The sequence below is a fragment of the Rhinolophus ferrumequinum genome, chromosome 5, assembly GCF_004115265.2.
Source record: "Rhinolophus ferrumequinum isolate MPI-CBG mRhiFer1 chromosome 5, mRhiFer1_v1.p, whole genome shotgun sequence".
NCBI lineage: Eukaryota > Metazoa > Chordata > Mammalia > Chiroptera > Rhinolophidae > Rhinolophus > Rhinolophus ferrumequinum.
The window spans coordinates 77,098,361-77,121,077 of NC_046288.1; the positions used below are offsets into that span (position 1 = coordinate 77,098,361).

A 22,717-nucleotide genomic window follows, 5' to 3' on the forward strand; every position below is an offset into this window, starting at 1 on the left:
TAGGTTCATTATGTCATTTTCATCTCCAAATGAATCTGTGAGGTAGGTATTGTGCTCCCCATGTCATAGATGAGGTGACATGAGAACCAGAGAGGTTCAGGTACTTACGGTCACACAGCTAGAAAGAGGTAGAAATATACAATGTGAATCTGTGTCCAACAGGCTCTAAGGCCTCCATGTAAGCACCATGCTATGTCACCACTAAGTGTTCAGTTAACCCCATTCAGTGTCAGTTTCCTCATCTGTAAAATAGGAATAAACATGAGAATGTCCACTTTGTAGACTTGCTAGAAGGCTAAATGCAAAATATTGATAGTACCTGGCCCACAGAAGGTTAGACTCTGGGTATTCAACACACATTATTTACTTTTTTTTCTTTTCCATTTCACTTCTGACTCCTGCTGCCAGACTTGATGGAAAGTTTCCTCAGTATCTGCTGCTCAGAATCCATTAATTATAGCTTTGTTAAATCTATAATATGCAACCCCTAAAACCTAGCAGGCCCTCAGCTGAAATTGTCTCTGAAATCAAACCATTAACAATGGATTTCTAAAACCCTTGGGAAGACTTACCAACGTGCTCAGTAGTTCTCTTGGCTGCTGAATTATTCATGTCCCTTGATGGATTCTGAAGTGGACTCCTCCAGGAGAGGTGGATTTATAAATGAGGCTTAGCCACTCACTTTGATGTTTTAGTTTAGTTTAGTACCATAGGTGGTAAGGGAAAGAAAGCTAGCAGGTGGCAGGAGAAGAGTTATCAGGTGACCTGTGAGGCACCAAGCCCAGGAGAAGGGTGGGTCTGCTGAAAAATCTGATCAGTAATTCCAGACATTGGGGGTGAGGGTGGGAGGAGTAGATTGCATCTCCAAAAACAAGGGGTGTTTACTTTTGCGGGGATAATGTGAGAGGAGAGAAGGAAGAAACATTTAATGAGTACCTACTATGTAATGAGTACCTACTATGTGATAGGTACCTACTATGTGTGGGCTCCATCATACTCCTGCCTGCCTTCATTCTTTTCTCCACACAGTACAAAGTGTTCTTGTACTGTTCCTGAAGTCATGGAGAACAGTCTTTCACCACAGAGTACGATGTTGGCTGTGGGTTTTTCATAGATAACCTTTTTTAGGTTGAGGAAGTTCCCCTCTATTTCTAGTGTGGTGAGTTTTTTATCATGAAGGGGTGTTGGATTTTGTCAAATGCTTTTCCTGTGTCTACTGAGACAATTATGTGGCTTTTTTCCTTTTTTCTATTCTATGGTTCTTTATTCTAGCCATGTAGTAATGTAATCATTAACCGATTTTTCAGACGTTAAATCAACTTTGCATTCCCAGTTGGTCATGGTATATAGTCTTTTAATATATTGCTGAATTCTATTTTCTAGTGTTTCGCATCCTAGAGTGTTCTTTTTAAACAAATTAGAGCTTTAAACCCTTCGCTGGATTCTCATGTACTCCAGAGGTCCTCCACGGGACTCTGCCACACACCCTCTGTGGGCCTGGATGCCATGTCACCCCTTTGCTTTGTTCCACCCTGTGCCACTTCCCGGTCCCCTGAATGGTTTCTCCTGGGGACAATTTCTAACAAATCACTCCCACACAAATGCTCTTCTCAAGGGTGGCTCCTGGGGTCAGCCCAAGTGACCACCACGGAGGAGGAACATCTCTGGTCATGTCATCACTCCCACACACCTCTCACTAACTGGGCTCTATGGCTCTTCCTGCAGGTGATTTATGCCCTGAACACACGCCAGGATGAGGCCGAGGCCAGCATGGAAGCGCTGCGGGAAGCCCACCAGGAGGAGCTCCAGAGCGCGGTGGCGGAGACCAAGGCCAAGCTCCTGCAGGAACAGGGCCACGCAGATGAGGAGGCACTGCTCCAGCGCATCCAGGCCCTCGAGAGCGCCCTGGAGCTGCAGAAGAGGCTGACGCAGGAGGCGCTGGCCCACTCAGCCACGTGCAGGCTGGAGACCAAAGAGCGGGAGCTGAGGGTGGAGGCAGAGCACGCTGAACGGGTCCTCACCCTGTCCAAGGAGATGCTAGAGCTCAAGGCTGACTACGAGAAGAGGCTCCAGCACCTGATGAGCCACGAGGCGCCCCAGTGGGGTCGGCTGTCCCAGGAGAGCCCTGACCCAAAGGCAGATCCACGCTCGGGCCCCGAGATGCGGGAGGTCCTGCTGGAGGTGGAGCGGCTACGAGTGGAGAACCAGCAACTGAGCAAGGACTACGCCCGGAAGGCCGAGGAGCTGCAAGCCACCTACGAGCGGGAAAACGAGGCCATCCGGCAGGCCATGCAGCAGTCGGTGAGCGAGGCCCTGTGGCAGTGGCAGGAGAAGGAGACCGACCTCCGCAAGAACTTCCAGGTCCAGGAGTCGGCCCTGCAGGCCCAGGTCAGGAAGCTGGAAGGGGACCTGGAGCACAGAGGCCGCAAGATCAGTGACCTGAAGAAGTATGCCCAGAAGCTTAAGGAAAGGATTCAGGTAAAGTAAGATCTCTTCCTGCCTTTCGAATGGGTAATAATCAGGGCCCCTAATTCTGAACACCTACTGTGTGCCAGGCACTGCGCAAAGCACGTGACGTCTACCAAAGTGAGCATTATTACCTCCATTGCATTCAACCTCGTTCATACAGCAAATATTTATTGAACACCTATTATATGCCAGGAAGTGGACTTGGTCCCTGACCTCGGAGCGCTTAGAGACTTCCAGTTTACGAACGAGAACACGAGACTGAAACTGAGAGGCTGAAGGACTAAGCTAGCTGGTCATGCAGCTAATCAGTTTTGAACTGAGGTCAGCCTGATTCTATACTAAGTTGCCTTCCTAAAATTCTTGCGACTTGGTGCTGGTCCAGAGCCAGACTGCTGACAGATCAATACGTGAGCCCCACAGACTCACAGAGCCCCCTCTCTAAAAGTGGCAGCGGCTAGTATTCCTTATACCCCCTGAGTATTTTTTTTTTGTCCTAGACACTTCATTTCATTTGATCCTCACTACAGAAAGGTTAAATAACTTGCCCAAGGTCACACAGCCCATCTGAGGATGGGCAGGGAAGATGGGCAGGGATTTGGTGACCCCTGAGCCACCGACTTCTAGAGCCTAAGGGTTTGTGCTGTGCACTCCCTCACCTTGCAGACCTGACCTCAGTTCTGTGCACAAAGGAGTCTCTACCCAGAATGATACCCAGAGACATGAGACCCTTTCTGTCTGTTTAGGACCTGGATGTGCAGCTCAAGGAGGCTCGACAGGAGAATTCAGAGTTGAAAAGCACTGCGAAAAAACTCGGGGAGAAGCTGGCTGTTGCCAAAGACAGACTGATACTGCAGGAGTGTCATGTGACCCAGAAAACGGGTGAGGTGCCCTGGAACAATTTCCTGACAGACGCAGGTTGGCCGCCAGGTGGGCCTGGCGCTGCTGTCACGTGGTCCTGAAACTGTTGAGAGAGCAGAGTGGAGGGGCAGGGTTGTTTGATGTGACGTGCTTGGTGGGCAAGTCCAGTCCACGTAGCACAGGTGAGCCAACACCTAGAGCTGCCTCCGGCCCGGTATCTAAAAGGCATGATGCAAAAGGAACCCTTGCCCCCAGTTTTTCCTCATCTGGCCCACTGTCGTGCCTGAACTTCTCAACACGGGCTTTCTCCCCACACGTAGGCAACACTTGATAGTTTTCACATCATTTCACACAGTGACGATATTGGGTCTTACCAATAATTTTGTGAGATAGTTGTTAGTGTCTCATGTCACAGATGAGGAAATGAGGCTCAGAACGGGCAAATGAGCTAGCTCAAGGCCAGCCAACTGGTTGGTGATATAGACGATGTGTGCATCTAAGGATATTGGACTCCAAAGTGCGTTCCACTGTGCTTCCTCATCAGAAAGTTCTTGAATACCTATGATGTGACCAGCTTAACACCGGGAGAGGCACAAAGCATGGGCTCTGCCTCCAGGGAGCTTGTGGGACTGTTACCTTACAGCCCACAGCATGCTTAAGTATCATGTGTATGGCCCAGGAGGCAGCAGGGGAATGAAGTGTCTGGGAAAGAACAAATCACCGAGGGCTGGAAAGCTGCGGAGGAGCAGAGGTTCGAGTTGGAACCAAAGGTGTGTGGAGGGTTTAGAACTGTGGTCTCAAAAGTGGGGAATAAGTACTGTGGGGAATATTGGAAGAAAAACTGAGCAATTTTAGTTATATTTATTTTCATCTTATCCTTTAGATTCCTTTCAATTTAAATCCTTTCACAGTACACATATCCAGAAACAGGCTCGATTTTTTTTTAACCTATGGGAAACACAGTCAAAAACTTTGAAGATGACTAGGTTAAGAAGGGAGAGCAGAGCAACTGCTGGAACTCAGGATGCTATGTGAGCAAAGATAGCAATCACACCTTGACTGACCAGGCTTGAGGGCCAGAAGGCCACAGAGCAGGGGTCACACAGGGGAGCAATGGGCAAAATCACTGAACGGCAGACGGGACCTGACTGCCAAAGGCCTTGCGGGCATTCCGTATGATGTTGAAACTTCTCCTTGTAGATGACATGAAGACAGAGCGAGTTTCAGAGACAGAAGTCCTAGGGAAAGCGAATGACGTGGAAGGCCACAGTCTCTTTCCTCAGCAGAATCCGAACTTTCCCAAGGAGTGCCCATGCATGAAAGCAGGAACAGCTACACAGGTAGTGTCTGACCCAGCCCTGGGGATGGAGACGTCACAGGAGGCTTTGCTGGAATGAGCTTCATTCAGGTAGAGGCCAGTCCCCATCCGTGACCGATCCAGGTGGAAGCAGCAGGTCCCAGGTTCCAGGGGTGGATGTGTGGGTCTGAAGTTCCAGCCAACTGCCTGCCAACTAGGAGGTGGAGAATGTAGCAGAATTCTCCTAACACCTTATCGTCAGCTCCTGGGAAACTGGAAACTTGCTTAGGATTCCCATTATATGTTCCCTAGTCAAACAAAGAAAGCATTCTTTAGCATCCACTGTAGCATGGGCCTATCTGATGCTATGTCAATAGCTACACTATTCTAAAGAGCCCTTTTCCAGTGGTGGATAAAATAAAGTCTCTTACAGATATCAAATATATAGTCTTATAAACGTTATTGCACCTTGTGAAAGAAGCTGTAAAATCGGGATATAAACATTGTAAAAGTTGCACAAAGAGAAATGGTGGTTCTCTTCTCCTCACCCCACTCTGGCAGGTTTACAAGGCCCCCTTTCCTTTTATAGACCAAAAAAAGAGGCGAGTGTGGAGACGGAATCCATAAAACAAACAATATGAAGAAGACCTTCGTAAAATCAACATCAAACAGAAGAGGAGAAGAAACATCTCAGAGACCAGCTGGGTGAAGCGACTGGAAGACCTGGTGAAGAAGCACACCATGGGAGATCAAATCGGTTCGCTCGTCAGTGGAGGCTGAAAGGAAGAGGCTGCAGACGGTGAGATTCCTCTTGCACAGACACTGTTCCGTTTCCTTTTTCTTTCCTCTGCCTCCCTCCATACTTCTTTTATTTCCTTCCTTCCTTCCTCAAAGATCTACTGAGCTCCTGCTGTGTACAGATCTAAGCTAGTTTTCTGAGCAAATGGAGTTCAGGGTCTTTGGAAAGAAATGGGGACACCTTAAGACCATGAGAAATTAGGGCCTGGAGCTGTTGACATGGGCTAGAATTGTGTCCTATGAGTGTTTACTGAGGGAAATTCAACTCTACACAACAACAACAGAAATAGCTTGAAGCAAAACACTCAGGCCTGGCCGGCTGCCTGGACTCAAGTCCTAACCCTGTCACCCTCTAGCTCTGTGACCGCAGCAAGTTCATTTACCTGGGTCCCTCAGAGAGAAATTCTGTGTGCTTCAGGTTCCTCGTGCATCAAACATGACCATAATAACACCTCTTAGAGTAGCTGTGAGGATTAAATGAGGTAATTCATGTGAAAAAACAAAGCATATCCTAGTGCCTGGAGCATAAAAGGCCCTGGGTTGATACAGGTAATTAATCAGGCATTGTGGGAGCTTTTCAGCCTCTGGGTGCTGTTCCAGCTTCCCACCAAAGGGGGCTGCTTTCTGCTAAGAAGAATGCAAAGCCTCATCCAGCTCTCCTGTTGGCTGGGGAAAGCAAATAGCATATGTGAATGCTTTAGGGAAAAAGCGAAGTGTAACTACTCTTGTCAACATAGGTGGTGCTTTAATTCCAGTAGCCCCCCAGCCTTATCCATGAGGGATACAATTCAAGACCCCCAGTGGATCTTAAATCACAGATAGTACCAAACACTACCTATACTGTTTTTTTCCTATACTATGTAGATATATATATCCTATACTATGCTAAAGTTTAATTTATAAATCAGTCATAGTAAGAGACTAACAAAAATAGCTTAATAAATGGAAACAATTATAACAATACACTGTATAACAGTTATGTGAATGGCTTTGAGGCCATTTTTAAGTAAAATATGGGTTACTTGAACCAAGCACTTCGATACCTTGATCTGGTACTGAGACTACTCCTAAGTGACCAATGGGTGAGGACCGTGTACAGTTTGCAGATACTGGCGAAAGGGATGATTCGCGTCCAGGTAGGGAGGATCGGGAAGGAGCAAGTTTTCATCACGTTACTCAGAGCAGCACAGAATTACAACATGAATTGTTTATTTCTGGAGTTTCCATTTAATGTTTTGGACTGTGGTTGACTGTGGGTAACTGAAACTGTGGAAAACTGAAACTGCAGATAAGGGGGGACTACTGTATATAAGAGAGCCTCGCTATAATCCAAGAGCTAACATTATCAGCTTTGAGTTTTCACTGAAGGATAATCATATGTCACTGAGGAATGCAGTATTGTGTGGTGGGCTAAGAGTAGGGGTACTCAATAGATATGTGTTGGATAAATAAATGAACTCATGAAAGGCCCAGACTGGTCCTGGGTCCAAGTCCTGACTTTTCCACTAGCTGTATAACCGTGGACTGGTCACATAACCTCTCTGAAACCTGATTTCGAAAATAAAAATAAGTACTTTGAAGTGTTTGTACTATGGTAGTGTGTATAAACTCTTAGCTCAGTGCACAGCATATAGTCAAGTTCAGTAAACGGCCCATGATTAGTTACCATGTGCATTGGGTGACATCATGTGCGATAATATTATTTTGTGCCCACTATACTTTATATTTATAAAGCACTTTATTCTTACGAAGACATTTGATCCTCCCTACAATATTACAAAATGGGTGTACATATCCCCATTTTGGAGGTGAGAAAACTGAGACTCAAAGATGTGCATAGCAGCTCACACAGACAGTGAGTGGTGGAGCTCGTGTTAAAACCTCACAGTCTGACTGAAGAATCCACAGATTCCCACCTATGCTGAGGAGGAAGCAGCTGTATTGAAAGTGTTTTCCTCCCGTGAGCTGCAACTGGTCACACAAATCCAATCTTCAGATAAACAACCGAGCCCTCTTCCCATCCATAGCCACCGTCAGTGGAGGCACAATAGCTCCCTGGAGCTGCAGGTTGCCCTGGTAACCCATCAGCCAAGACTGACGCTGTGTGTAGAACTCCCACTTCAGCATTCATCCGCAGGCTAGAGTCAATTTGGAAATGAATCACGTAGAATAAATTGTTTCCTCCTGGTTTTGTTTTCCTTTTCACTTTTCCATTTGTTTTTCTTAAACGGAGGATATAAATTATATAAATTAGACCATGCAGATTAAGAGAAGGTAAAGCCTTGAAGAGGCCCCAAATTAGGGTTCATGGACTAAAAATAGATAGTATTTCCCTCCTAGAGTTAAGAGTACAATTATTTCTTTGAGCCCTTTGGTGTGGGTATATTGTGTATCCTGAATGCTTCCTTAACCTGAAGCAGACACTACAAGGGATGGGCTGGAGTTGATCTAGAAGGGCTGTCTGCCTTCTTTGTCTGTGGAATTAGATGCTATAATAACTTGATTTTGACAGAGCGAATAGAGTACACATCCTGTAATAAACACCTGCCTACATGGATTCGTAGGAAGGGCGTGGGAAAATGGACTGAGTGCCTCCTGAGCTGTGCTAGAAACTGCTGGACTCCACGTCTCATCTGTGCCACTTAGGGTTCTTGGTGGCAAGCATCACACACACACACACCCTGGGCAGTACAGGCAGAAAAGGAATTTAGTAAAGGGTAATGAGTAGCTTTCTGGGAGACCAAGGCACTGGGCCTAGCAGCTGCCCAGCCCAGGAATGTCCCAAATCGACTGCAAAACTGATGAGGACACCCCTGCTGCCAGCTCTGAACCCAGACCTATAGTAAAAACTGCTGACACCACCAACACTGGGCTCTGGACATGACCTGGAGAACTGCACTGTCTCATAGGTAACCACTAGACACACATGGTTATTTACATTTAAATTCATCACAATTAAATAAAGTTTAATTCAGTTTCTCAGTAGAACTAGTCACATTTCAAGTGCTCAATTGCCGTACGTTGCTAGTGGCTGCCATGTAGGATAGTACAGCAATGAGGGATTTCTACATATTAGCTAGCCTATTTTAGCACGTTCCCATCATCACAGAGTTCTATTGGTCAGTGCTGCTCTGGAATGACTGGCCACGCTGCACTGGAAACTGCAGGTGCCAGCTTTTACATATCGATAGCTTCTGATTCGGAATCTGGGATGGGTGTGTCTAATGGTGGAGCCTCAGTCACCCTGCCCATGCCCCAGTTGCAAAGGAGTCTGGGAATGTAAGTCTGGTGTTTTTAGAATCAGTGGTGGGAGGAGGGCTCTGATACATCAGACGGAGGATTTCCCAAACATCCAGAGAAGGGTCATCTGGGCAGCTAAGAGGAATGACAAGTCTTCACTCCATGATTCGATCCTTACCTCCCCTGGAGGCAGGCGCTGTTCCTATTTCACAGATAAGGAACCTGGGAGATTAAGTCACTTGAATGTCACACAGCTAAGAGATGACAGAGTTGGATGTGAACCGCCTGCCTAATTCCAAAGCCACTAAGTTTTGTCCTCTGTCTATGAGGCATAACACATTGCCCTGGGCCTTGGCGAGCAGCCTCTGGGTTCTCACTGGGCCACTAGCCATTCACTGTTTACTTAACTGTTTATTGAATGTGTATTTGGTGTTTTGAGCAATGCAGAGATACAGGAAATGCGCATGCCTTTCAGGAACTCAGTCTGTTAGGAGGGACAAGACACAAGTGCCCACAAAAACCAGACTCAAGTTAGTGTGTGAGAAGCAGTGTGCCTGAGTAACAGACTCGCTGTCCAATTTAAAGAAGTCACCCCAAACCACTCTAGGCCTCTGCTTTCTACTTTAAAGAATAGTTGTAAATGTGAATGATTTTTCTCAATTTTTTTCCCAACTTTTAATTTCTATCAACTCCAAAAATATTCTTGGTTATTTAGAAATATGTTGCTTAATATTTGGGACCTTTCCAGATATCCCTTTGTTATTGATTTCTGATTCAGTTCCCTTGTGGTCAAAGAATAGATTTTATAATTTCATAATTTTTATAATTTCATTTCTTATTCATCTTGTTTCATGGCCCAAATATGGCCTGTCTTGATGAATGATCCTCATGCACTTGAAAAGAACAAGATCTGCTGCTATTGAGTAGAACATTCTATAAATGATACATAGGTCGTGTTGGTTGATAGTGTCATTCAAGCCTTTTGTTTCCTCACTAGTTTTTCTCTATTTATTCTGTTGATTATTGAAAGAGGAGTATTGAAATCTCAAATTTAAACTGTCAGTTTTTATATTTCTCCTCTGGTTCTATCAGTTTTTGCTTTATATAAATTTGGACTTATTTATTAGATGTAAATAAGTAATAAGGATAACACATAGGATTATCATGTTTTTTTGATGAACTGGACTTCTAATCATTTGTGAAATATTCCTATCCTGAAGTCTACTTTGATAAAAATATAGACATTCTATCATTTTTATGGTTAGTGCTGCATGGTCTATTTTAATGCATTTCTTTACTTTTAATCTACTTGTGTCTTTCTATTCAAAGTGCTTTTATGGTATAGCTGGGTCTTGAATTTTTATTTATTTTAATAATCTCTGACTTTTGAGGAAATTTAGACCATTTACATTTAATGTAATTATCATTGTCTACCATCTTGCTGTTTTTCTTATGTGCCACTTCTGTTTCGTCTTTATTTTTTCTTTTTTTTTTTTTTTTTTTTTTTTTTTTTTTTTACCTCCTTTTTTTGTTTATGTTTGATACATTTAATATTTTTTTGGTATTCCCTTTATCTTCACTAATGACTTATTATCTATCCTTTCTTGAGGCGAGTGTGCTATTGGTTGCTTTAAGATTTATAACAAGCATCTCTAATTTATCACTGTCTGCCATCAGATACTATTATATTACTTCTGATTTTAATTTTTAGTTGGTTTTTTGATTTATGGGACATGGAGAATTGTGTCAGTACAAGTATTCTCTTTTCTTATTTGATAATACAAAACTTAAAGTCCAGGGTTTACCCTCCCCTCCCACCCCATATGTATCAGACTTTATGGTATGAATTTAACACTTGTTCTTTTGACCTTCTCGTGTAGCTCTAATTTATCTTCCCTTACAATATTTTATGACTCTCATAAGCTTCTCTGAACTGCATTGGGAATAAGGCAGGGTGTGTCCAGTCCATGATTTTGTGCTTTGTGTGGCTAACTCTCCTAATCATCATTTAGGAAGTAGAAGCACAGTTGGAGGAAGTGAAGAAGAAATCAGAAAATGAGATAAAGCAGCTAGAAGAAGAGAAAGCGGCCCTAAACGTGAAGCTCCAGAATTCTCTGCTCGAGGTGAGTCCCCACGCGATGCAGTGCTCATGGGGGATGGTTCTGGGCCCAGCGAGTTTCTGGTTAACTGAGATGCCAAGAATCTCAGGAAACTGCCCTGACCTCCTTGCATTCAGCATCCTCAGAAGAAACAAAAGGCCTAACCTGACAAGAAGGCTGTCTCAGGGGCATAAATTTAGCTGCAAGTAACAGAGAGCCTGTTTTATAGAAGTTTAACAAAGAGGCATTTGATGCCTCACATAAAAGAAGGAGGCAGGAGGCTGCTGGTGTTGATTCTGCAGCTAAATGATATCAGGCTTGGTAAGTCTGCCATTCTCTTGGTCTCTCCTGCACGCTGGCTTTGTTATCACTTCTGTTTAGACACTTTTGCCATAGTGGGCTCTTTCCTCAATCAAAAATAAATATTATATTTTATGACTGCATTGGTAAAAAGAATATAGCCAGGCTGTGTTGTCTTTTTTTTTTTCTTTTTTCTGTTTTTGAAAGAAATTCACTCATTTTCATGGCCCCCTAAAAGTATCCTGGGCCTTAGGCACTGTGCCTGCTATGTCTGATGGAGAAGTGGGCTCAGATTCCAAATGTCTGTTCCCACTCCAGTTGTCATGTCCAAATTTAAACAAAGAAACAGGAAGGAGCAGTGATGATTAGGGCCGCCTGCTTCATCAGGGATCAAAAAGCGTTCCCAGAAGCCCCAGCTGACTCCTACTCCCACTGCTAATATCTGGGTCACGTGGCCAGCCTGGGAAAACAAGGCCTTAGCTGTCAGGCCTCCATGGTGGAGGAAGGCAAAGGAGAAAGAGGTAGGCAATGGATCTAGACCAGACGAACAACAGAGTTTGATTCATGGGCCCACTTGCCCGGACCACCCAAAGATTAAGGTCAAAGTTTAAAATGGCTGTCGACTATGTTACGGGGTAAGAACTGGTAGAAGAGGCTGAAAACAGGGTTCGTTCCCGAGTCTGATTAGACTAAAACAATGTAAAGAGGTTTCCTTGCTTCTCTGCCCTCCCTCACACCTTCCAGATGGGCCCTGCTTCTACCCTCCACCCCGATACACACAAGTGCCCGTGAAATCAGCTCCTCAGCCATGGCCATGCAGCACAGCATCCTGGGGAGCGTTTAAGAATACAGAGCTGTGCCCATCGGACACCCTACAAAATCTTTTCAGCTATATTGATTATATTCCCCAAACTGTCTTTCGTATCCCCGTGGCACTTGTCCTATTAGGGAGACCACTTCATGGACGGTGTAGATGCCTGACCACTGCGCTGTACACCTGACGCTGAAGCTGAATAATGTTGAATATCAACTATAATTTAATATGTATAGAATGACAGGATGTGGAGTACAGCCTAGGGAACAGAGTCAATGGAATTGTTACAGCTATATACGATGTCAGAGGGGTAGTAGATTCGAGGAGGCGGGTTATCACTTTCTGAGGGGTGTAAATGTCTAACTAGTACATTGTTTTGTGCACCTGAAACTAATTTTTAAAAATTAAAAAAAATACAGAGCTGTGTGTAAAACAGCAATTGTTTGGGAATACGTATAATGGAGTTCAATCTACAGACATGCATGAGAATGAAAGAACCAAATTTGAACCACCAGTTATTTCTAGAAGGGAGAAAGGGAAATGGATCAGGGAGAAGCACAGGGGCTACAACTGTATTTGTGATTCGTTGTTCTTCAGCTGAGTGATGCGTACACACACACGTTTTTCTCCAATCTTTTTTCTATTGTCACAAATTATCATTTTTTAAAAAAAAACAAGGCAAGCATGCCATTCCTTAGATTTGATATATCAGGGGCTTTAGAGGTTGAAAGTCTCCGCTGTAGAGGCTTCTGTTCCATCTCAGCCCAAGGTGGGCTACATAACAAGGAAGCCCATTTCTTTCTCCCTCCTTTTCCCTCCTTCCTTCTACTCTCTTTTCCTCCCTTTTCCCTTCCTTCTTCTCATTTCCCTACCTCCCTGTTGAGCTATCTTGCCAATCTTCGTATTGGATCTGGACCACTCAGCTCTGCAGAGCTTAGAGAGACTTCACATCCATGTGTGGGCCCAGCCCAGGAACACTTCTGACAGGGGACACCTGGGCCGTCACCTGACTATTTCTCTGAATTCCTCTTAGAACCCCTCTCTTTAAAAATAGAAATGGCGAACCTTTGTTGTGGATTCACTCTAGTTAAGATACTGTCTAAGAAGTTTACACGTATTAACTCTTAATCCTTACAACCACCGTACAAGGTAGGTACTATTATCACCTCTGGTGACAAATGAGGAAACTAAGGCACAGAGAAGGTACATCACTTTCTCAAAGTCACACGGGTAGCAAGTAATGGATCTGGGATTTGACCCGGGTGAGAGGGCTCTAAAGACCCCACTGTTAACCGCTGTGCTACCTGGCTCTAATGCAGTGTGCTGCCCTTGGATGACTGTGGATCATTCAGAATCTGAGTGTTTACAGATGGCTAGGCGTGAACCAGAGGTTGACCATGGACAGAGTGCCTCAGGCCTACTCTTCGTCCTCCATTTTTCTTACCACCTTAATGGTATCATTGTCTGTCCACCCGCTTACCAGAGCTAGAAATGGGAGAATCACCCTTGACAACATCCACGTCCCCTGCTCTCACCCAAGTCCCTGCTCTGCCCCACAATCACATCCAACCAATTGTTGAGTCCCGCAGGTCCTACCACTTAAGCTTCTAGGTCCTCTCCCGTCTCTTTACACCATTGCCTTGGTCAAGCCCCTCGGAATGGCTCGCCTACACTCTTTTTTTTTTTTAACCTGCTTCTAGATGTTACATGACTCATTTAAATATTTCATAAGCCTTAGCAAGATGCAATATAGGTAGTTTCATAATCTTTAAATATGTCTTCCCCAAATACTCATTATATAAAGCCAAGAAGACATTCTGATAGCTTTGCCATTCTTCTGTGATGTTCTCAGGACTCTTACAAGAAAGAACCTTGTCCTGTATCTCTCTGTCTCCACATTCTCCCTAGGCCAGCTAATTCCAGGACGAGTGTTCTAAAACCCAAATCTGCTTAAGGTCCCACTCCTCCTTCCCTAAAATCTTTAATTCTCTTCCCCCCCCCCCACACACACTCAATTTGGGCCCAGTCTAACTCACCACCATTATTCCCCAAGACTCTGCCCCCTCCTGTCTAGTCCTTCATATTGGACCTTGTACACACACACACACACACAGAGCCTTCCTTTGGTCCTCACACACATACTATTCTCCCTCCATCATTGCACCGGATATTCCTGCTGCCTGGAATGCTTCTCTCACCCTGTCACTGATGGACTCCTATTCATCCTTCAGTACCCCTAAAGGTGCCCTGGACTCCTCTGAGCAGAGTTTATTGTTGTAAGTTCCTTGTAATAGTACCTACCTCATAATAATGATGTAAGGATTAAAAGAACTGATACTATAAAATATTTAGGCCCATGCCTGGCACAGACCAAACACACCACTAATGGTGCTGTTATATTGTACGTTTGACTACTGAATGTTGCTGTGATTATAAATATGTATCTGTTTCCTCCATCATGTGGCAGCTCCTTGAAAGCAGGGACCATATTTTATTATCTTACCATCTTGCTTTCACTCTTTCCCTTTCCCTTCCTTCCCACGGTACCTAAGGAGTGTTAGGTTTTCTGCAACGGTTTGTTAGCATTGTCTGAGTTTCCTATATGATTATTGGCCTTCTTCTTCTCAAAGTCTAGAGCAGGTAAGCCAGTAGTTTGATTGACACTCTACAATTACTTGGTTAATAATAATTATCATAATTAAGGCTTTGCAATTCAATCGCACCTTCTAGCCACTCTTCTCCATGTTATCTGTATAATTCTTAAATATTGTTCCTTTTCTTTACCAATTCACTTTTTAAAAAGCGAAATAGTGTGAAATGGTGTGAAAGCCAGTGAAAACCACCCTACACCTCTAGGCCGACAGATGTATGTAAGTAATGTAGAGAGAGTGTGGCATACGGTAAACTTGCCAGTCTCATCTTTTGGAAAGACTAAGCAACTAGCTAATTAGAAATGGCCTTTCTAGAAGTACGTTGGATCTGTTGTAATGGGACACTGTCCCTAGAACTGATTGACCCAATTGATGACCCCATCCAGGAGACAGAACTTTGTTTTCCTGCCAAGCGTTTCTTCTATTCTTCTGTTTTAGGTGTTAAGGCTGGAAGAATTTATTCAACAGCATAAGGGGCATTCCCGAAGAGGTGAGGAAAGGACTCAGGAATTAGACTGTCAGCACTGCAGCATTTCAGAGACCAGGTAACCTTTATCTCTTTCTCTGCTTTAATTAAGGATATTTCTCTTCTCTGCTGCAGCACTTTGGCGTCCCCAGTGACATACACCGCCATGAAAGGGCTTTTTTATTTCCCCCTTCAGAGCTGCCAAAATGCCTGGGAAAAAAACAGAAATCACCACAAAATCTATTTGCAAAAACCACAAAGAAAATAGAGTTCTGAGTAATTACCCACATGGTTTGAGAAAAGAACAAGACTTGTCAGATGAAGCTTTTCTCCCTCTCGGAGCAGCCTGCCTGACAGATAAAGGGGCAGTTGACTGCGGGCTGGGGAGGGAGGCGCGTTTTATTCTGCTCAGCATGAAGGCATACGGTAATAATAACGCCCCCTTGCCGCAGCCGCCCTCCACGTGTGGTGATACCAGTTACTCCCACACCTCGTCCCTCCCGCCGGACCTGCCCTTTTAGGGATGCTGTTGCTAAACACTCGTTTAGAAGTTAGTTCCTGTTTGTGTCCCTGACTGGCTGCTTGTAGGCTGTATAATCTTCCTAGATTTGTCATAATGAACTACCACATACTTGGTGGCTTAAACCATAGAAATGTATTGTCTCACACAGTTTTAGAGTCTAGAAGTCCAAAATCAAGGTGTCCGCAGGGTTGTTCTTTCTGGAGGCTCTGAGGGAGATTCTGTTCCATGCCTTTCCCTCACTGAGCTTGGTTCTAGAGAGAAGTAGGGGCCTTCTCCTCGTCTGTAGAGTTGCGGGAGGAACCTCAGTGACTATCATTTCCATGTGATTCAACTCAATATGCACGTTATCCCCCCATTCCGTAGCCATTTGTGGAATCCTAGGATACGCCAGCCTCTGAGCTAGATGTTAGAGGGGAGAAGTATGCAGCAACAAACAGCTTTCAAATGATGTGGACATTTAGTAATACAATTAAACATCTGGCACTGTGTTTTCTGTGCGGTAACTATTATGCACTTTGCAGGTATAGTTTGTTCTTTTAAATTAAGTTTTCCTTTCAAATAGGTAATTCACTTTCATGGCACAGGATTCAAAAGGTATAAAAGTGATACAGTGGAAAGCATGTCCCCTCTCCTAGGTTCCCTGTATATTTGTTTTGTTTTATTGTTATTTCTTCTTGTATATTTTTTCAGAGTCATACCGTGCATATGCAGACGTTTCTCCCACAAATGATAGTGTACTCTCCTGCACTCAGTTTTTTTCTAACTTAAATTTTTATAGCTTGGAGATTGTAATACATTAGTACACTTCCATATCAATTTTTTTCTTTAAAGAACAACTGTCTAGTGTTCCCTTGAACAGAAAAACTGTAATATAGTTAACCTCCCCTTTTGATGGATATTTAGGTCGTTCCTAATTTTTTCACTGTTATAGATAATACTTCAGTGAGAATAGATAACACAGAACTGTAGACGGATATAGTGCAGTACAGTAGGTAAGCGAGCTCACCCCTGAGCCAGACATCTGGGTTCTTACTGGCTGGAGAGTCTTGGGCAGATGATTTGAAGTCTCCTTGCTTTGCCTCCGACACTTTTGTGAGGACTAAATGAGTTACTATATGTGCATTGTTGGAAACGGCACCTAGGACGTGTACATGCTCAATAGGAGCTCATTCTTTCAGTTGCAGAACTTGGTGGATCCAATGGTGTGTACGTTTTTACCTTTGATAGATGTGCCGCCATGCCTTTGGCTGCAGTGGTTCCAATGCACACGCCCCCCAGCAACAGAGGTGAACGAATGCCTGTTGCCCCGCAGCCTTACCAACACAAAACAGGGAGTAACAAAACTTCCTGAACTTGGCCAGTCAGAGGAAATTTGTAATTGAGTTCACATATTTTTGGCAAGCCAACTGTATGCCAGCCCACTGAGTCGATGCTTTGCCTCGGCCCTGGAGATACAAAGTCCTAGAGACGTCCCCAGAGTGGTCTAGGTGACATGTGAGCAGCCCTCTGCATGGCGGGGACACCTGCAATAGCACCGGATGCTGCCAGGCGCAGATGGCCCTTCACGGAGGAGGCTTAGCGGGGCTTGAATGATCCATAGCTGATCTGGGGGTGGAAACGGCGATGCCAGAGCAGGATGTGAAAGGACAACTTCCCGGTGAAGTTCTTGCCGGGCAGGGGGCTATAAAACTGAAGTTTGTTCTAGACTCAGGCCCTCAGCAGTTGTGCCAAAGCTTTCCAGTGAGTCAAAAGAGATATAAATAATAACGCCAACTGAGAGCAGACGTCTCACTCCACTCTCAGGACACGCACAGGGATGGTTGCCAAACCTGGGTGTGGCTCTGTCCCCACCAAAGTCAGCTGGGACTCTACTGAACTTTTTGTCCTGGTCTCTCATGTCTGGTCTCCTTGATTCTCTCAGAGTCATAGTTTTTATTCATTGGTTTCCGAAAGCCATTTCAGTTGTGGTAATGCTGAAGGGAAACTTTTTTTCTGGACGACTCCTCTGGTGCTTGGGTCAGAGTGAACTGGGCGCAGAGAAGGGTCGACATTTTCACAGAGTCCCCTGCCTGCACCTACTCCAGAAGAATAAGGAGTCATTTGTGGTAATTATTATTCAAGTCACTTTGTGCGACCAAGGATATGAGTGCTGTCACCACAGAGGGCATGTGGCTGGGTGCGGGGTGAGTGAGGCTCAGTCCTGGTCCTGGGAGAGCTCCATTTCAAATGGGGCAGATTAGTATTTACTTAAGTAACAACCTGGTATGCTAAGTGATGTAATAACGGCAGGAAGATCCTTGTGCAGCCAATACGGGAGAGGGAATCCAGGAATTACACAGAGGACTGCCATCTGCTGCCACCTGCCTGGATGCTGAAGTTGCACGCGGCTTCACCAGGAAGGGGCATGGCAGGGGGAAGGAGCATGTGAAGGGCCCCGAGGCGAAATCCCTGGGGCCGGGGGCAAGGGAGACGAGGGACACTGAGAAGCTCTCCCAGGTCTGAGAAGTGTCCCCTGCTCACGGGAGGCCCTGAGTGGTTTGCTGGGCGGCAGTCACCCTGTACCGTAGCTGGAGGATCATATGAATCGGAGTGTGTCAGCTGTCCTAGGGGCTACCAGACAAATAATCACGAAGCCCTTAAGCACCTGTGACGTCCTGAGCCTCCTCAGGCCATTAGGGGCTGCCACCCTCCCTCCATCTGATGTGAGTTGAGGGGTCTGGCTCCGTCCAGCATGGACCCAGGCAGGCTGCCCTGGAGATCCACTCCATGGAGAGATTCCTGGCCGAGATGGGATGAGGTCTGCTGGAGCCTAGAAAGACAGCACAGGGAGGGCGACAGCTCCGGTCTGAGGGTTAGGACATGGGTTCCACCCGAGCTTTACCCGACACCTGCGTGGGGGCCTCAGGCAAGTCCAAAAACCTCTCCGAGAGCAACTTCCTCATTACTCCTATGGCAAACACAGATAAGGCCCTGACTATGTGCCAGGCACATAGTGCTTTACCCGCTCCCACAACTACCTAGGAGGCAAGTGTTATTATTATACTTGTTTTGCAGATAAGGAAACTGAGTCTCAAAGAGCAACGCCAGGGCCCATGCTCTAACCACGTTAGTATACTGCTTCTTGTTAGTAAAAGGGCAGTGATAATCCCCACCCTCCACACCCCAGAGACTTGTGGTAATGAACAGAAGAAAGAATATGAAGGCACTTTCCAAACTGTTTAAACATTCTATAAATGTGAGATGACTTTATAGTATCTATTACAGTCCCCTGTAATCATTTCAGCAAAACCCCATTGCATTAGGTGTTCTATTTTAGGAGGCACGTAATGCACCTTTGAAAGACTGTCAACTGAACTTGAAAATGACTTTGAATATTCCCTTCCAGGAGATTTTCTGGGTGTGGGTGTTCCTTTAAAATAGAAACAATCCAGAAGAGGTTAACTGCCTGGAAGATGAAAGATGAAGACCTAATGTGAACACAGGTTTAAAATAACCAGCCATTTGCCTGGGAGGAGTCAGGAGGAGGCTTTTGCGGTGGATGGTTATAGGAGAAGCAGAACTATTTATTTTTCTGTGCACAATTTATACCCAGGTCACCTTAACACTGGAGAGAGAGCACTGGGCTGAACCTGAGAAAATGCCTGATTGGGAACCCAAGAGTGTGTGAATTAGGGGCCGATAACGCAGGATACACGCAGAGTGGCTCAGGGTTGGTCCTGGGAGGAACTCACGGGAATCCTAAGGAGATAAACAGGAAAAGCGCAGCTGGCTCATATATTCCATTTGGAACTCACAGAAGAGTGCACAGTTTAAATAAGTTTTGGTGGGCTTGAAAGTACTCTTTCAGCCAACTCTTGATCTTCATGGTCAAGTCCATTGGTGAAACATTCAAATGGCACACTAGCTCCTTTTGGATGGTGCACTTTGATCCAAAACGCCAGGTACATAAGGAGTAGGAGAGAGGAGAGGAATATCTTTGTGAGTTACATGGCCTGTCGAGCCCCACCCCTGCTGAACCCTAAATTTGTTGAAATCAAGAACTATGTCTTTTTCATCTTTATCCTTCCAGCCCCTAACATACCTGCATGTGGCAGATGTTTAGCACTTCCTTTTACGTAAACTGATACGTGACATAACTGAATGAATGAAACTGAGGGTGCCATTTTGAGTCCAGTAGTTAAAAGGTTAGATTAGGAGCTCCATCAAAAATTCACCTTGGCTGGAGGGTGATTTGGAAGAACACTGGGGTCCTTCAGTTACTTTTGGGGAGTGGGGGGTTCATCTCCTTTCTGGGTAAGGGTGCCCCTTTCTCTGCTGTCCAGGGGCTGGAAACAAGTGAATAGAAACAGACACGATTACTGAATTCACCTCCCTGTTGATCACGGAAGCAGCCTTCATCTCTCAGGTTGATTTTGAGCATCTACTTTGCAGACACTTCTCAGCAGCACGTTTGTACAACAGCCTGAAATCACAGCCAGTTAGGTCCTGACTCTGGCAGCTGAAGATCGTGCCAACGCGACCCAGCCAAGTGCCAGTGCAGTCACGTGGTGTGACATGGATGGGAGTCAGACGATCCAGGGGTCCAGCCCCTGTGCCACCCTCTGGTGGCCACTTGACCTGAGACAAGTACTTGAATGTTTCCCATCTTAGATCCCCATCTGTGACACAAGGGCAGATGTGTCTTCCTCTGCCACCTCACAGAGTCGTGGGCATCCATGAGTTAATGTATGGAAATAGACGAGAACTGGTGTGGTCAAACAGGTGCAGCATCAGCTTTTTTAGCGTTTTTCATCCTCTCCTGTTTCTGGACTTCTGCCCAGGACGCCTTTAAATATGGTCGATAAAGTGGCCCAGCAATGACATCCTGCACATTCCCTTTCATGGTCTTCTCAGTGGCTCAGAGTCCATTTGAAAGTCTTTTTCATCTCTGTAATAACTGTCAGGAGATCTTTGTCCATTATTCATGTTGCTTTAAGTCCCTTCTCTCTTTTTCCTTGATCAGGCTGCTTACCAGTAGTTTGATGTGTCTTTTTAAAAGCCAGCTCTCAGAAGTATCCATCAGATCTACCTTTTTTCTATACCCTAAATTTTCTTTCATATTTCTTTCCTCTGCTTCCTTTGGGTTTATTCTGTTATTCTTTTTCTAACTTCTTAAAAATTTTTTTAAGTGTTATTTATTTTAAGTGTGTTTTTCCAGGACCCATCAGCTCCAAGTCAAGTAGTTGTTTCAATCTAGTTGTGGAGGGCGCAGCTCACAGTGGCCCATGTGGGGATCAAACTGGTAACCTTGTTAAGAGCACCACGCTCTAACCAACTGACCTAACTGGCCATCCCTTATATGTTTTTTAATAAATGTATTTAAAGCTATAAAGTTCCCACTAAGTGTGTATATCTTTAATTGTATTTCAGAGTTTTGAAATTTATCTTGTTTTTTCTTTTACACCTACTTTTTGTTGCTTTCCAATTTTATTTCATTGTCATCAGATAACAAGATCTGTAGAATGTTACACTTTGAACTGTGTTGAGATTTGGTTTATAGCCTGCTGTGGGCTCAGTTTTTTTTAATGTTTCCTGTGTGATAGGGAAAAAAAGAACATATATTCTCAGTTTGGTCATTAAAGAACACATATTTGAATCCGAGTTCTGTAATATATTCACTGTCTGACTTTGGGCAAGTTACGGATCCTCTCCTGCCTTGGTTTTACCACTTTGAAAATGAGATAATAATGCCCGTCTCAGAATTGAGGGCCTGGCTCACACAAGAGCCTGGCACAGGCTAAGCACCATACAATGTTCACAGTGACTAGTAGTCTTTTTTTTTTTTTAGCTATTAAGGTTTAGCTTACTAATGTCCAAATCTTCCATATCCCAGCTCATTTTGTCCACCTGATGTATCGGACTCTGAGAGGGTATATGAGTATTCAAATTTCCCTTTAGAGTTATAAATTTGCCCATTTCTCACTACAATTCTAAACGTTTTGCCTTATGTTTTCAGGCTTTATTGTTAGCTGCCTACAGGTTCATTATTAGAGTGTTTTAGTGAACAATTCCTTTTACCATGATAGATATCCATGTTGAACTTAGTTCATGTTTAAGGTGATTACTGGTACCATTTTGTTTTTGCCAGTATATTTTGTGCTATTTACCAAAATTTCCTTGTAACCTTCAATTTCCTTTTGAAACCAGAACCTAATTAACCTTAATCGTCATTTATGTGTTTATATTGTGGTATTATGCTGTCCTGATTTTGAGTCATTGTTGTTCCACATTTATTATGTTATTTTCCCTGGATTATAGAGAGCATGTATTTATAACTGTTGTTTCACAAGCTGTTTTGCTTAGACTTAAACCCAGATATTTTTTTCTGGATTTTATAGGAATCAGAGATCTCTGAGATACTTTTAATGCCCAAAATACCTGAAAATAGGAGGCAAAGATGGGCCTTTTATCCTCAGGTCCAATGGAGGTTGTAAGCTGGTCAGTGACATCACTTCTGAGAATGCATAGCCGTGAACCAAACTCACTGGGCCCTGCCACTCATGGTATGGCAACCAGCTGGAACAAAGAAATCTGTTCCTAGCCTGTCTTATTATACTGTTTTCCATGGACAGTAGTTACCATGACAAGTAGAAAAAAAAATAAAAATAAGAAAGTCTTTCTCACTTTTATATCTCTGTGCAAAAGTGAGAATGACACAAACAAGTCAATTTATGAGAAAGTTCGGAAACCTCCTTGTTATTTCCGTATTCTCCTTCTACCATTTTTCAGTGCTTCTTGTCTTTCAGCAAGTTCCATGTTTTCTGGTCCTCTGTGATAAGATGTAGCAGGCTTCCCCTTGTAAAACGGGTATAATAATGGTAAGACCAGTTGCTCACACTTGCTGACCAATGGCTGTTGCTGGCAGTGTCCTCTGATCCCCACAACAGCCCGTGAAGTAGGCCCTACAAGGACCACTCTCTGTGGATAATACACGGAGGGTATCACAAGATGGATAAGCATCCAGGCCGCAGAGTCAGATGCCTGATTGCACATCCCACTTCCACTACTCACTGATGGTGGGACCCTGGACAGCTACTTACTCTCTCCATGCTTTAGTTTTGTCAGCCTGTGAAATGCTTGGTTGACGGGAAAAAAAAATGATACAAGGAGCTGATACAGCATCTCAGCCAAGCCCTGTGCTAGGCATTGAGTCATCACAGGCC

At 44.5% G+C, this 22,717-nt stretch overlaps 1 protein-coding gene across 1 annotated transcript in view; it reads left to right on the forward strand.

Moving 5' to 3' along the window:
• FAM184B (family with sequence similarity 184 member B) overlaps nucleotides 1–22,717 on the forward strand; it is a 72,465-nt gene that overhangs the window by 22,971 nt on the left and 26,777 nt on the right. The window contains 13 exon segments of the mRNA XM_033105772.1: nucleotides 1,726–2,478; nucleotides 3,213–3,348; nucleotides 4,528–4,672; nucleotides 5,214–5,256; nucleotides 5,258–5,282; nucleotides 5,285–5,328; nucleotides 5,330–5,368; nucleotides 5,370–5,423; nucleotides 10,675–10,785; nucleotides 14,965–15,071; nucleotides 16,743–16,849; nucleotides 17,116–17,255; nucleotides 17,805–18,011. Coding sequence (XP_032961663.1) covers nucleotides 1,726–2,478; nucleotides 3,213–3,348; nucleotides 4,528–4,672; nucleotides 5,214–5,256; nucleotides 5,258–5,282; nucleotides 5,285–5,328; nucleotides 5,330–5,368; nucleotides 5,370–5,423; nucleotides 10,675–10,785; nucleotides 14,965–15,071; nucleotides 16,743–16,849; nucleotides 17,116–17,255; nucleotides 17,805–18,011 — 1,911 coding nt within the window.